Source organism: Morus notabilis, unplaced genomic scaffold, assembly GCF_000414095.1.
Source record: "Morus notabilis unplaced genomic scaffold, ASM41409v2 Scaffold168, whole genome shotgun sequence".
NCBI classification, from domain to species: Eukaryota; Viridiplantae; Streptophyta; class Magnoliopsida; order Rosales; family Moraceae; genus Morus; species Morus notabilis.
In genome coordinates this window covers 567,850-581,649 of record NW_010367753.1, presented here as the reverse complement: position 1 = coordinate 581,649, position 13,800 = coordinate 567,850, and the positions used below count along the sequence as shown (strand labels likewise).

At 32.1% G+C, this 13,800-nt stretch overlaps 2 protein-coding genes across 2 annotated transcripts in view; both read right to left on the bottom strand.

Annotated features, from left to right (window-relative positions):
• Positions 1-372: 372 nt before the first annotated feature.
• On the bottom strand, positions 373-3,907 carry LOC21400686 (proteasome subunit beta type-7-A). Its single transcript, XM_010113369.2, has 9 exons — positions 3,720-3,907; positions 2,861-3,023; positions 2,078-2,219; positions 1,817-1,913; positions 1,656-1,725; positions 1,444-1,548; positions 1,072-1,170; positions 894-981; positions 373-728 (listed from the first exon to the last, which is right to left on the bottom strand). The coding sequence occupies exons 2-9, from the start codon at positions 3,002-3,004 to the stop codon at positions 652-654; spliced, it is 822 nt and encodes a 273-aa protein (XP_010111671.1). The 5' UTR covers positions 3,005-3,023; positions 3,720-3,907; the 3' UTR covers positions 373-651.
• Positions 3,908-10,551: 6,644 nt separating this feature from the next.
• The window catches only part of LOC21400684 (cytochrome P450 724B1), a 4,400-nt gene continuing 1,151 nt past the window's right edge, over positions 10,552-13,800 (bottom strand). The window contains exons 4-10 of the mRNA XM_024175558.1: positions 13,756-13,800; positions 13,221-13,499; positions 12,977-13,063; positions 12,779-12,857; positions 12,551-12,657; positions 12,066-12,184; positions 10,552-10,969 (exon numbers count right to left, since the gene is read on the bottom strand). Of these exons, the coding sequence (XP_024031326.1) occupies positions 10,867-10,969; positions 12,066-12,184; positions 12,551-12,657; positions 12,779-12,857; positions 12,977-13,063; positions 13,221-13,499; positions 13,756-13,800 (819 nt within the window). The 3' untranslated portion in view covers positions 10,552-10,866. The remainder of the gene's footprint in view (positions 10,970-12,065; positions 12,185-12,550; positions 12,658-12,778; positions 12,858-12,976; positions 13,064-13,220; positions 13,500-13,755) is intronic.

The following is a 13,800-nucleotide window of genomic DNA, read 5'->3' as shown; positions in this document are numbered from 1 at the left end:
ATAAATTTTAATATAGATCTAATGACTAAAAAATAAAAAACTTGCAGTAGACTACAGAGAAACTCCTTATCAAATAGGAAAGCTGACTACGAAATCCACATGGATCAATGTCGTTACACAGATTATTGAAGGAGAGATTCTTATCAACATTTTTGTGCACGAATAATATAATAAGATTTTTTTTGTTTGAGGATAACAATATAATAAAATTTTGTCAAACGAGAAAGTGAGAGAAAAAATGAAATTCCAACAGAAAAACGATGAATGGGCCTTTTTTCTTTTTCTTTCTTAAAAAAAAAAAAAAAAAAAGCCTCCGCTCCCTACAAAATCACTCCTCAAAAGATTTCCGCGAAACAGAATTTTGGTAACGTGTAGCGACAAAAATAAATTGTTTCTTTTCTAACCAGCTCAAAGAAGCTTTTAACCTCAAAAGAAAACAAAAACAAAGCCAAATTAGCCAGAATTTTAGTATTTGCCCAAATTTGAGGGTTCAAATAAAACAGTTTCTTTGCCCAACCACATTAACTCAATCCTCAGAGAAAGCAAAGCCCACATAAAAGTTAAATAAAGATGTGGAACTCTAAAGGGAGAAGAGCAAGTACTACATGAATATCCCAGTTCTCAACAAAGTCCAATAAGATGTTCCACCTCTCACTCTTCCATTGCATCTCCTCGTTCAATCACTTGCACTTTCTCCTTTAACGGAGTAATTTTTGTTAAGAGAACCTCTGCAACCCCAAAAAAGGTAAAAACATTTTAGTCAATCTTGCATTACTTCGCGCCTAGTAAACATGATGTCGCTTATCTAGAAGGGGAGAAAGTGCAAGTCTGAAATATGTGCTATGAATAAGACGATAGAATTGCGAAACATGCAAAATACATATGCTACTAACCAGTCTTCTTAGAGAGTGAATAGTCTTTTGGACTGACATAAGTACGAGGATTTGGCAACAGATGGTTCCTCAGATACTCCTTATGGCCCTGAGACAACAAGCGACGAATGGAAGTTTGCATTAGCATCACAAAAAGACTTTGTTGACAATGATAAGAAACCGGTGGAAGATAAAATACCTTAGTTATTACGCATACATCCACATTACTTCCACTGCCCAAGTCATTAAAGATACCGGAGCATATAGCCTCAGTTACAAGCTTTATTCCTTCATCGCTCTGCACAAAGGAAGCACAGCAAAACAAAACAAAAATGTTAATAACAATAAGATTTAAAAGAGATTTATAATTTACAGCCTCTATCATATATGTTTTCCTCGGGTCATCAGTTACTTCATAAACCAAACAAGACCAACCAAGAACTATACAACTCACATAAAGCAACTACAGGGAGATTATTTTCATTAACGTATAAATATGGTTATGGAAGTTGATAAGGCACTCCGCGACTCATGCAGACAGTAAAATTTCAACTAGAGCAAAATAACTTACAGTCAGGCCTTCTTTGTATTTAGTCTCGAATATTGCCATGGCAGCAAGAGAACCAGAACCCATTGTTGCAAATGGCAATGTGTCAGTTGACCCGTGAGGATATATCTACACAACAACACAACTTAGTCATAAGACATCAAGTCATAATGTGAGAGCAAACTGCAAATATCACAATCATGCCAAAATGTCAGAAACAGAAAAAAAGAACGTACAGTATGTAAATGAGGTCCAGTGATATCAACCCCACCAAGCACCAAAGCAGCCTGGACATGACCTTGGTAACTAAACAACATATAATCAGTTAAAGCAATATGCCTACGTCAGTTTGCTTTTAACCAACTTATAGCAATCTCGAAAAGAAAAAGAACTCAACTTGAAAAGGTGCTTCTTAAGAAGGGTCAGCGCTGTAATAACTCTTGATTCTCGACCAGTATGATGGCGATGCAGCTGCAGCTGTGAGCTGACCATATCTAGAAGGACACAAACACCAGAACTGTTATGTGATAGGAACTGAGAGAATGGGCTTTTGTACTTCACATTCTCAAGCGTGAGAAAAAAGTTGAAAAAAAAATCTATATATTTCACGTTTCAATGCATTGTGTGTGTTCCTAGCAAAAAGATAATCCTAAATCACCTGTTACGGCCTCTGTATCAGCAGCAGTTCCAGCTCCACAACAATATATGTTTGGTGCCATGTAATGAATTTTCTCACAGTTCTTATCACAAACTATGGGCCCTTCTGTGGCCCTTGTATCTGCTCCAAGAATGACACCATCCTGAAAAGGGGAAAAAGTTGCAAATACAATATTGTAATTGCATAACGTCAAATCTTTATTCATAAAAATCAAGGTGTCATACATACAATTGCATAGATGCCAAAGCCGGAAAGCATATTTCACTACGACATTACTAATTAAGAAGATTCTTAGACAAGGACAGAACTACATAAAGTTCAAGCACAAATAGTCCCCTATTATTAAACCAGTAATCCCTTTGGTAACAAATCAGTTCCTATGTTCAAATGGATATGCACTGAGAGACGGCGTCTATACCATCACTTCCAAGTAAAGCCTCTTATACTTGATTTGAATTCAGTCATAACGTCAACAATACATATGGTGCAACTGCAAAAATGAGCTCAAGATCCCGCCCTTTCTTCCCATTTCACCCACATACTTTAAGGAATAAATACAAAAAGTATCCTAAAGTTCTTCGCAGCAGTAGCTGATGAGTTACAATGCTACATTATAGTTTCATGTAAATAACAAACGGTTAACTGATATCAAAATATGCTAACTAAATTCATTAATCTGAAAGTCTTAAAACTTTCAGCCCTATTTCACAGAGAAATTCGCAGTAAGAGAAGCAAACAAACTTGAATGAAACAACAATGAGAAGCACAGAGAAAACGGAGTACCTGGAAAACTAAACCCACAATAGTAGTACCCGTCTTCCTATAAGATGGGGCCTGAACGCCCTTCTCTGAAAGCATGGCATTTCTTCTGCAAAGATCGAAGCTAAACCCACACCTGGGAGGAACCTCTACCGCCGACTTAGACATATTTCAATTCCAAACAAACCTGAAAAACAAAGAATACTAAATCAACCTCAAATCCAGAACACAAACAACATAGGAAGAAACAGCCACCAAAATCCCCAAGACAGCACAATTACCAAAATCGCAAATAAATTGAAACTATACGGTTTCACATCTTCTCCATTTCAGTTTCGGCTTAAGGTAAAGCCATCAAGGCAATTCCCTAAGGCCCCTTTTAAGCCAAGTCCCCTTCATATTAGGAAAATTTTAACTAATTATCCATTACTCTCAGAATATTGAAATTAACCATAGACCTCAGTTGATTCCTTAATCTTACAGAACTACTTTTATTTTTAGGCTAAATCTCATACAAACACGAAACTGTGTTCTCACGCCCAGAACCCGAATCGGTGACTAATTTGGACTAGTGAAATTAAAAACAAAAAATCAAACAGATTTTCACGACTGAAAAATAGAGGAGTCCTATAGCTAACGCAAAACCAGGCTAACAAAACGATATTCCATCAGATATCAGAACTAACAAGAAAAATCATGAAGGAAAAACTCAGTAGGCTCGTATATAAGTGCTGAGAATTTCGAGATTTTAGGGCTTTTTTTTTTTTTTGGAAAATCAGAATTACAAAAGAGATTTCATGAAACTTAGAAATGAAATCAAGAAGGAAACACCAATTCACTGGGGAAATTTCGGATTAAGATGATTCAAGAGGGAAAACCCTACCTCAAAGTTCTAAGATCTCTAAGATCTCCTTGCTCCGAAACGTTTCGCTGCGGAAATTCGCCTTCTACTCAGTGGAAAGCTGAGAGAGAGAGAGAGAAGAGAGAGAGAGAGAGAGTTCGGACTTCGGACTTCGGCTTGGGGAAGAAGAAAGGGGGGAGAAGAAAAGAAAAAGGGCGAAAGGAAGGAGAGAGACTGAGCAAGCGATCAGGTGCAAGGCACGTGACGTGAGAAAGAAGTTCAGAATTCAGGGTGGGGCACTTTTCAAATTTTATAAATTGGAGGGTTAAAACGTAATTTTTAAAAGTTAAGATACAATATTCAGAAATCAGAAGTATTCATCAAGGCCCTGTTTGTTTCCATTTTTATTTCTATTTTTCACGTTTTTTGAGACTAAAAAATGAAAACAGAAATAGAAAATGCGTTTGGCCTACAAATTTTTTAAAAACAAAAACAAAACCGTTTTTGTCTTTTGTGAAAAATTGAAAACAAAAAAAAGGTGTTTTCATTTTCTCGTTTTCGTTTTCTGAAAACGAATTTCATTTTTTTTTTTCATTTTCTTCTCTCTCTTTTCTGAAACTGTTTTTGTCTTATATAATGATGTTTATTTAATATATTTAATATATTATTTATTAAATATATTAAATAATAACATATTAAATATATAATATTATTAAATATATTAAATAATAACATATTAAATATATAATATTATTAAATATATTAAATAATAACATATTAAATATATAATATTATTAAATATATTAAATAATAACATATTAAATATATAATATTATTAAATATATTAAATAATAACATATTAAATATATAATATTATTAAATATATTAAATAATAACATATTAAATATATAATATTATTAAATATATTAAATAATAACATATTAAATATATAATATTATTAAATATATTATTATTTTAAATATTATTACATGTTTTCAAAAATTAAACCACCAAACGCAGTTTCAGTTTTTTTTAAAACTAAAATCAATCTCTGAATAAAACTACCAAACGCATTTCAGAAATTATTTCAAAATGAAAATGAAAACGTTTTCATTTCTATTTTCATACAAAAAATAAAAACATTTTGGAACCAATTCCAAACGCACCCCAAATCTTTCATTTCCACACTTCTTTTTGTTAAACAAAATTTAAATGCACAAAAAAGTTCCATTAACTAACAAAAAGTACCCATTTATTTGGTTTGTTCAAATAACAACTCAAGTTTTAATTATAATGTTTTCGCTCATAAAAATTTAAATTTAATTTTTTTTATTATAAGTTTTTCTCTTACATTAATTTACTTTAATTTTAACTTAAATTCTCAACTCGAACCAACGAGATGATCATGATTACACATGAATTTCAATTTCTTCCATTATTGCTTTTCTACAATATTGTTCTCTTTAAATGCTTAGTTATAATATTGTGAAAACCATCTTGTTTTAAGATATATAGTTTGTGCAAAATTGGGTTTGATTTACATTAGAGTGTAAGTTTGGGAGGAAATTTCAGGCCGGGCCAGGCCCCGGCCCGGTCATAAGTTCAAAATGTTTAAGGTCAGCCCGGGCTGATCTAACTTGAAATTTTATAAGGTATTTTTAAAAAAAAATTTAAAAAAATTTAACTTTATAAGATAATTTGTCTCTCTCTCACTCCTCTAGTTTCTTTAATTAAAAATGTTACTATAAGTCTTATATGATAAATTTTATAAGGTATTTTGATAAATATGATTTAAAATTTATCTTTCATCTAGTTTCTTTAATTTGTTTCTCTCACTCTCTCTCTCCGCTTAACGTTTCAAGCATTTGTTTTAAATTGTATTTCTCCAGTTTATAAGGGAGAGAGAGTGAGAGAGAGACATATTAAAAGAAACTAGAAGAGTTAGAAAGAAAGAGAGAAGAGAGAGATGTGTGAGAAGAGGAACAGTCGAGATGTTTAAAGAAAAAAATATTAAATTTATATTTAACAAAGAAAAAAACTTTAGAGGTTGTTTGGTCGGTGGATTCGTCCCTTGATTCGAATCATGATTCGTGATTCACTACAGTATTTTTTCTCATAAAAAATACATATAAATTAAAAATAATTCTAATCACATAATTCTAATTCATGAATTAAACGTCTCCCTCTATAAAATGACGCCACCTTTGGCACTCATTATTTTCTCAAAAGTCAATATCGGTGCTTAAAGTATCGCGTCATGCTTTTTTTTTTGTTATGTCGACAAATTTTTACGTAGCTGCTACATTAGTTGTATCAAATCCTCTGTAAAGTGCATAGAGTGGACCCACCAGCGAAAAAAGAGGCCGTTACATGTGTCTCTAGCGAGAAAATTTTTTCATGTTATAAGTCTCCTTACTAACACATTCTATTTTGATATTAAGAGGATGTTTGGTTGGAAAATTTAAACCATGATTTGAATCATAGTTCATAGTTTGTTATAGTATTTTTTTTTATAAAAAATACACATAAATTAAAAATAATTTTAATTCATAAACCAAACGTCTCTTAAAGTGAAAGTTTTTGCCGTTACAAACTTTAAGAATTGCAATATCTTTTACCGTGTTTGACTATCTTTGACTGGGTTCAGGGAGAAAAAAGCTCGCCGCTAGTGTCATTTGTAGCAGTGAAAAATTTCGCTCCTATAACTTTGGTAGTTAATGCGCACGATTCTTGTCGGCCCCGTTCACTTCGCTGATTCGAGTTTAGAATTCGAGTTGAGATGTGACTTTATGTGAGAGCTTTTTACTGTAGCAAAAAAGTTAGATGTGATTGTTTGTGAGAGCTTTTTACTGTAGAAAAACTCGAATTTTAAACTCGAATTAGCGAAGTGAACGAGGCTGTATAGTGACCATTAGCCTCTTCTGTGAAAATTTTAATGTCATTTAAAATAGCAAAATCCACAGCACTAAAGTGAACTACATTAACAGCTCTTACTGCATTGATTGAGTAACTCTTAATAAGTGAAACGCGAAGGCCACTGTCCTTCGCAAACAACAAACCCTCCCAAATGGCTAAACATTCCGCGATGAACGGAGAGAAACGCCCGAGCAGCTTATTCGCAAACGCTCTGAGAACAAATCCCGACGAGTCCCTAATTATTCATTACTATTCTTGATTGATAATTATATAGCCTGTGTTTTTAATTTGGAGGCTTAAAAACAATTAATTATTAACTATATGCCACGTCTTATGATCAGGCTGGATGCCCAATATAGTAATTAGCAAAACCTCTCCGAAATTCCACGTATGGGTAAGCAATGGGGGTTTCATCTGCTTTTGTTTTCCATCTAATGAAATTAAAGATAATCAATTTGAGTACGACGTTATTACTATACCAGAAACATATGTATACCAGAGATTTAAGTGTATACAATAATATAAATAAGTATATATGGGCAAGGTAAAGGAATATAGATGAATAATATCATAATTATATCTCTCATATTCTCAGTGTTTCTATGAATATTCCCGTAAAATGCTACTCCATAAATATATGTAGACCGTGTTTAGAATTGATTTTATTTTATTTTATACGTTTTTTGAGAAAGAAAAAATAAAAACGTTTTCAAAACAACATTTGGCGCAATAAAGACAAAAAACAGAAATAAAATAATTTTTTGGTTTATTGTAAAATGAGAGATAAATAAAAAACGATTCATTTTTTGTTTTCGTTTTCTCCTCTCTTGAGCGGAGAGAAAAAGAGACATTAATGGATTTTTTTACATTGAAAATAATCTCTTAATAAAACAACTAAACGCATTTTAAAAATGATTTTTGTCTGAGAATGAAAACGTTTTCATTTTCATTTTCATATAAAAAATAAATTATTTTAGAACGAATTTCAAACGCGTCCGTAGTTTTTTAAGTGAAAACGACACGTGGTTTTAAGCCGATGTATATGCTCATCATATGGATGTGTGCGTGCATATATTATATATAAAAAAAGTAGGGAAAAAAAAAAAACTTCCATATGCACACAACACACATGCATGCATGCTAAGGATCGTCTCTAGCTTCTTTGCTTGGTGAGGCTAATTCGTATTTGGTAGATATACTATTTATATATTTAAGTGTACACATAGTCGACAAAAAGATAATAAAATAGTATACGAAAGAATATACACAAGTGCACAATATGTACTTCATTATATACTACAACATATGTAGTACCCATGTTAACATATGCAGTGCCTGTTACGTCCATATATGGTATAATATCACAATTGCTAATCAAGAGAGAGAAAAGACTTTGAATGGGAGTAATCATGAGCGTCACTTTGGAGCCCGTTTGGTTGGAGAATTCGTTCTCTGATTCGAATCATAGTTCATTGTTTGCTACAGTATTTTCTCTCTAAAAAAATACACGTAAATCGAAAATAATTCTAATCTTATGGTTCTAATCCATGAACCAAACGGGCTCGAGATCCTCGTCTCCTACGGGCTTAAGGTCCATTTGTCATGCTTTTATTTTTAATTAGTAGAATATGAGAAGTAAAAATATTTCAAAATAGTTTTTAGACTCAAATATCTTTTAATAAGCTCTCCCAAACAGACCTTTACTATCCGGAACGAAAACTTTGGCAAGTTACTCAAGTAGCCTTGGTAATTACCATGCACATGGTCATGCATGTACATATCTTTGTGTGTTGCCGCATTCAAATTTTGACTTAAGCACTAGTATTAGAGATCGTTAATCAAGTGCTTTTAGTTACTCAATTGTATCTAGTGCACATGCAGAAAGAGAAAGGTAACATTGAGTTTTACAAAGAAAAACTTAGGTGATGTTTGGTTCATAGATTTAAAATCATGATTTATAAATTTAATTTTTAAAATTTAAATTTTTTGTGAGAAAAAAACACTATAGCAGAATCAAGAACCATGATCCTAAACCAGGTAGAATCCTTGAAACAAACATCACCTTAATACACATATTTATGAAAATACACTAGCTAGTTTTCTCTATTTTATGTAAATAGAGAGAGGTAGTGATATAACAGATAAGCTTTTATCATATTTCAATTAGGTTGACATTTATTAAGCAACTCGACCAATCGTTCAATATCAAATCGTAAAATAAAATAAAATAAAAAAGTAGAGTTTAACACAAAACGAAAATAAATACAAAAAGTGAAGTATGAAACGGATCTACTCTGTTAATAAAATTAAAAAAAAAACCAAAAATACCTTATTAAAGTCCACCACCAGTAAAAATTAGTGGAAAAAAACTTAATATAAAATTTTTTCTATTGACTTTTAATTATTTGGGAGTCGATATGGAATTCAAACGCTACTGCTTTAGCTTAACAAAAGCCACATAGCTAAAAAGTAAACCCTCGTGTAGATGAAATTTGGGTAAAAATTGGGTATTAAGAAATTAGAATAAATTAACCATAATTAGTGAAACCCAATTATGTAAGGTTCCTTAGTGGGTTGCAAAGGGCTCACCAAAAATAAACCCTCATGGGGTGGAATCTGCGTAATCCATGCAAGCACGTCAACATCTTAAGGGTATACTTATGAAGTTATGGTTAATTATATTCTAATTTATTTGTGTAATTACATATAATTTACGTATATTTAAGGACAAGATGATGAAGGAAGAACCCAATTACTACTTTAGCGAGCTCAGCCCCTGGACAAAGCCTTGGTCCACCACCAAATGGTGTCACTTTCTTTCTCATTTCTTTGTCCTGTCCCAGTTAAGTAGCAGACAATATTATAAGAATATTGAATAATTTAACAAAAGAATCAAATACAAAATTGTTTTCCAATATATATGCATATATGTGTGTGTGTGTGTATGGGATTGCAGGTAAAGGAATATAGCGGAATAATATCACAATAATTATATCTCTCATATTCTCTGTATTTCTATGAATATTCCCGTAAAATGCTACACCATAAATATGTGTGTGTATATATATATATATATATATATATGTTAATACGAGGGAACAGTAAATACTAGTAATTTTATCTGTGAAAACGAGATGTAGTTTTTAAGTGGAAACGACATGTGGTTTTAAGCCGATGTATATGCTCATATATATGGATGTGTGCGTGCATATACTTATATGGTTTTAGTAATTTACCTCTTGAATTTTTAATTTTGACAAGTTACCCCTTCAATTTGTAAACTTGTTACAATATGTTATATTTTGACAATAATTATGTTAAATTAGTGTCGAAAGAATAAGTTCAACAAAAAGTTTCGACATCCCGATTCAAATGTGACATAAATAATTTCTCAATTTTTAATCCTTTAAATTTAACAAAAAATTTAAACAAATTTAGTAAAATGAAGCATATTGAAGCATTTTTATAAGTACGGGCAGTTTATTACCAAAATTAAAATTTTAAGAGATAAATTACTAAATCACGATAAGTTCAGGAGACAATTGTGTTAAAAATCCTTTTATATATGCATCAAAATCAATAGTATTTCTGCATTCGTACTTGATAAATATTGCAATTCTAAAAAAAGCAAGGGTAAAAAAAAAAAAAAAAAAAAAACTTCCATATGTACACAACACACACGTGCATGCATGCTAAGGATCGTCTCTAGCTTCTATGCTTGGTGAGGCTAATTCGTAATTGGTAGATATACTATTTATATATTTAAGTGTACACATGGTCGACAAAAAGATAATAAATATATTATACGAAAGAATATACACAAGTGCACAATATGTACTTTATTATATACTACAACATATGTAGTACCCATGTTAACATATGTAGTGCCTATTACGTCCATATATGGTATAATATCACAATTGCTAATCAAGAGAGAGAAAAGACTTTGAATGGGAGTAATCATGAGCATCGCTTGAGGTCCTCGTCTCCTACGGGCTTAGGGTCCGTTTGTCATGCTTTTGTTTTTGTTTTTAATTAGTAGAATATGAGAAGTAAAAATATTTCAGAACAGCTTTTAGACTTAAATATCTTTTAATAAGCTCTCCCAAACAAGACCTTTACTATCCGGAATGGAAACTTTGGCAAGTTACTCAAATAGCCTTGGTAATTACCATGCACAATATGGTCATGCATGTACATATCTTTGTGTGTTGCCCCATTCAAATTTTGACTTAAGCACTAGTATTAGAGATCGTTAATCAAGTGCTTTTAGTTACTCAATTGTATCTTCAGCTGGCTCAATCTCCAATATCAAACCTCTCCGGAATTCCACATATGGGTAAGCAAGAGGCAAATCGTCTGTTTTTATCTTCCACCTAGAGCACATGCAGAAGAGAAGGGTATTAGAGTTTGAGAAGGGAGAAAAATTGTACTTTATAAGGTTTTGAGCTTTCATATTAAAAAGTTAATCTGTTTAAGTGGGGTGTGCGGCAAGATGGTGCTCTGTTAGTAGTCACCGATCTTGTATTTTTGATAGATTAACCCAGTTCGTTTGAGCAATAGACTTTAATAATACCATATTAGAGTTTGAGGAGAGATGAAAGAAAAGTGAGATAGAATAATTACACTTTATAAAGTATTGAGCTTTCATCATAAAGTGAGGTGGTCCAATATCTTTTCATAATTGTGATTATGTTTGTATTTTGACGATATGAGACTCGGATATTTTACCTTTAATAAAGGGTAACAATATTGAGCATTACAAAGAAAATCTGAGTACATGTATTTATGAAAATACACTATTTTTCTCTATTTTTATGTAAAAAGAGAGAGGTAGTGATCTAACAAATAAACTTTTAACATATTTCAATCAGGTTGACATTTATTAAGCAACTCAATCGATTGTCCTATATCAAACCGTAAAATAAAGAAATGTAGAGTTTTACACAAAACAAAAACAAATACAAAAAGTAAAATATGAAACAGATCTTCTCTGTTAATATTAACACAAAACAAAAACAAATGCAAAAAGTGAAATATGAAACCGATCTACTCTGTTAATAAAATAATAATAATAATAATAATAACTACCTTATTAAAGTCCACCACCAGTAAAAATTAGTGGAAAAAAACCTGATACAAATTTTTTTCTATTGACTTTTACTTTTTTGGGAGTCGATATGGAATTCAAACGCTACTGCTTTAGCTTAACAAAAGCCACATGGCTAAAAGTAAACCCTGGTGTAGATGAAATTTGGGTAAAAATGGGGTATTAAGAAATTAGAATAAACCATAATTAGTGAAACCCAATTATGTAAGGTTCCTTAGTGGGTTGCAAAGGGCTCACCAAAGTAAACCCTCATGGGGTGGAATCTGTGTAATCCATGCAAGCACGTCAACATCTTAAGGGTATACTTATGAAGTTATGGTTAATTATATTATAATTTATTTGTGTAATTACATATAATTTACCTATATTTAAGGACAAGATGATGAAGGAAGAACCCAATTACTACTTTAGCGAGCTCAGCCCCTGGACAAAGCCTTGGTCCACCACCAAATGGTGTCACTTTCTTTCTCATTTCTTTGTCCTGTCCCAGTTAAGTAGCAGACAATATTATAAGAATATTGAATAATTTAACAAAAGAATCAAATACAAAATTAATTCATAGTATATAGACTGCCATATGGCATACTATATGTGTTAGACTACTATATAAGTATGCTATTTTCCAATATATATATATATATATATATATGTGGGAAAGCAACTAGCTAGCTCATGATAATTACTAAACTCATGCATGAAATGAAAATTTACGATAATAAGTAAAAAGTAAATAGGATCAATTGTTATTGCTTTATTCGAGATAAAATTACATGTTTATGATACATACGGAATAGTACATGTAATGATCTATTATTATATATTTGGAATTGGGAGAAAAAGTACATACGGTCCATCTCCAAGGATTAAATTCGAGGGGTTTCTCATGAAGAGATTGATCAAAATGTACACCGGTAAATATTGGAAGAACTTTCCATCCTGAGGGTATGAAAATCTCTGGAAAATTTTCAAAATCCCGAATACGTACATTAGATGATCATGTGCTATACTATATACATTATATATATAAATTAACAACCTTTAATTTACATTCACATATATATATATATCCACATACCTTTGAATTTCACGTCTTGAAGAGCTTTCCTGTGCACAAACTTGACTACATTCCCACACCTCATGGCTTCACACGTGACCTGATTATTGCAGTAATGATCATCCAATAGTTCATAGATCAACTCTAATTCTCAAAGCAACATTTTTTTTTTTTTTTTTTTAAGAAAAAGTAATCTACTTTTGCTAGTAATTTTCTCACATGGTACGTGAACTCCATTTTCTTGTAATCTTCCCAGTTCAAGGGCTCCTTTCCCTTTTTGCTTTCCCTTATTGATTGGTGTTCTTCCTATACACACACGCGCGCAAACATAGTGAGCCAAAGTAACAAATAAAATAGAAATATAGACATGATAACATATATATATATATACATATATATATATATATATATATATATATGAATGTAAATTAAAGGTTGTTAATTTACATGAGGTGGCATCCACCTTTAGTCTTTGAAAAACATGAGGTGCGTGGCCAATAAAGTAGACAATTAAGGCCATGAGTGTTGCGGTTGTCTCGTAGCCTCCTAGCAAGATGTCCAATACTATGCTCATTTTCTCTTCCTCATTTAGATTCTCCTTCGCCAATATCGCATCCAAAAACTCCTCTTCATCTTCCTCTAATTCTTCTTCATGACCATCATCCGTTAATCCCGCTTCTCCTTTCAGTGCTGCCCTCTCTTTCATAAGATCCTTCACTGTAGAAGCAAGTCTTTCTCTTGCCTGATCGAGAAGCCACAATCAACAAGACCATGAAATTAATCAAACTTTCACAAAAATATTATATGGTTGGATTTTTTTGAACCCGCGGCTTCGAGTCAGAACGACTAATTATCGCCTAATTATCGCCTAATTATCTTGTGGCCGGTACGCTTAAACGCGCGCATTCTTATACTATGTTTGTTCCCGCTCAACCCTCTAAGTACTCCACGAATTAACATTTAGAGGATAAAGTAGAGCTAGGATATTAGGCTTGTACCTTTACTGCCTTGAAGTATGAAGTCCCGGGAATATAGATCGGAAG

Excerpts from the sequence above, each read along its gene's own strand:
- LOC21400686 (XM_010113369.2), bottom strand. The coding sequence starts at position 3,004 with ATGTCTAAGTCGGCGGTAGAGGTTCCTCCCAGGTGTGGGTTTAGCTTC. Across the intron at positions 2,220-2,860 it reads TTGTGGGTTTAGTTTTCCAG|GATGGTGTCATTCTTGGAGC; the intron begins GTACTCCGTTTT and ends TCCCCTTTTCAG. Across the intron at positions 1,726-1,816 it reads CTTAAGAAGCACCTTTTCAA|TTACCAAGGTCATGTCCAGG; the intron begins GTTGAGTTCTTT and ends TATGTTGTTTAG.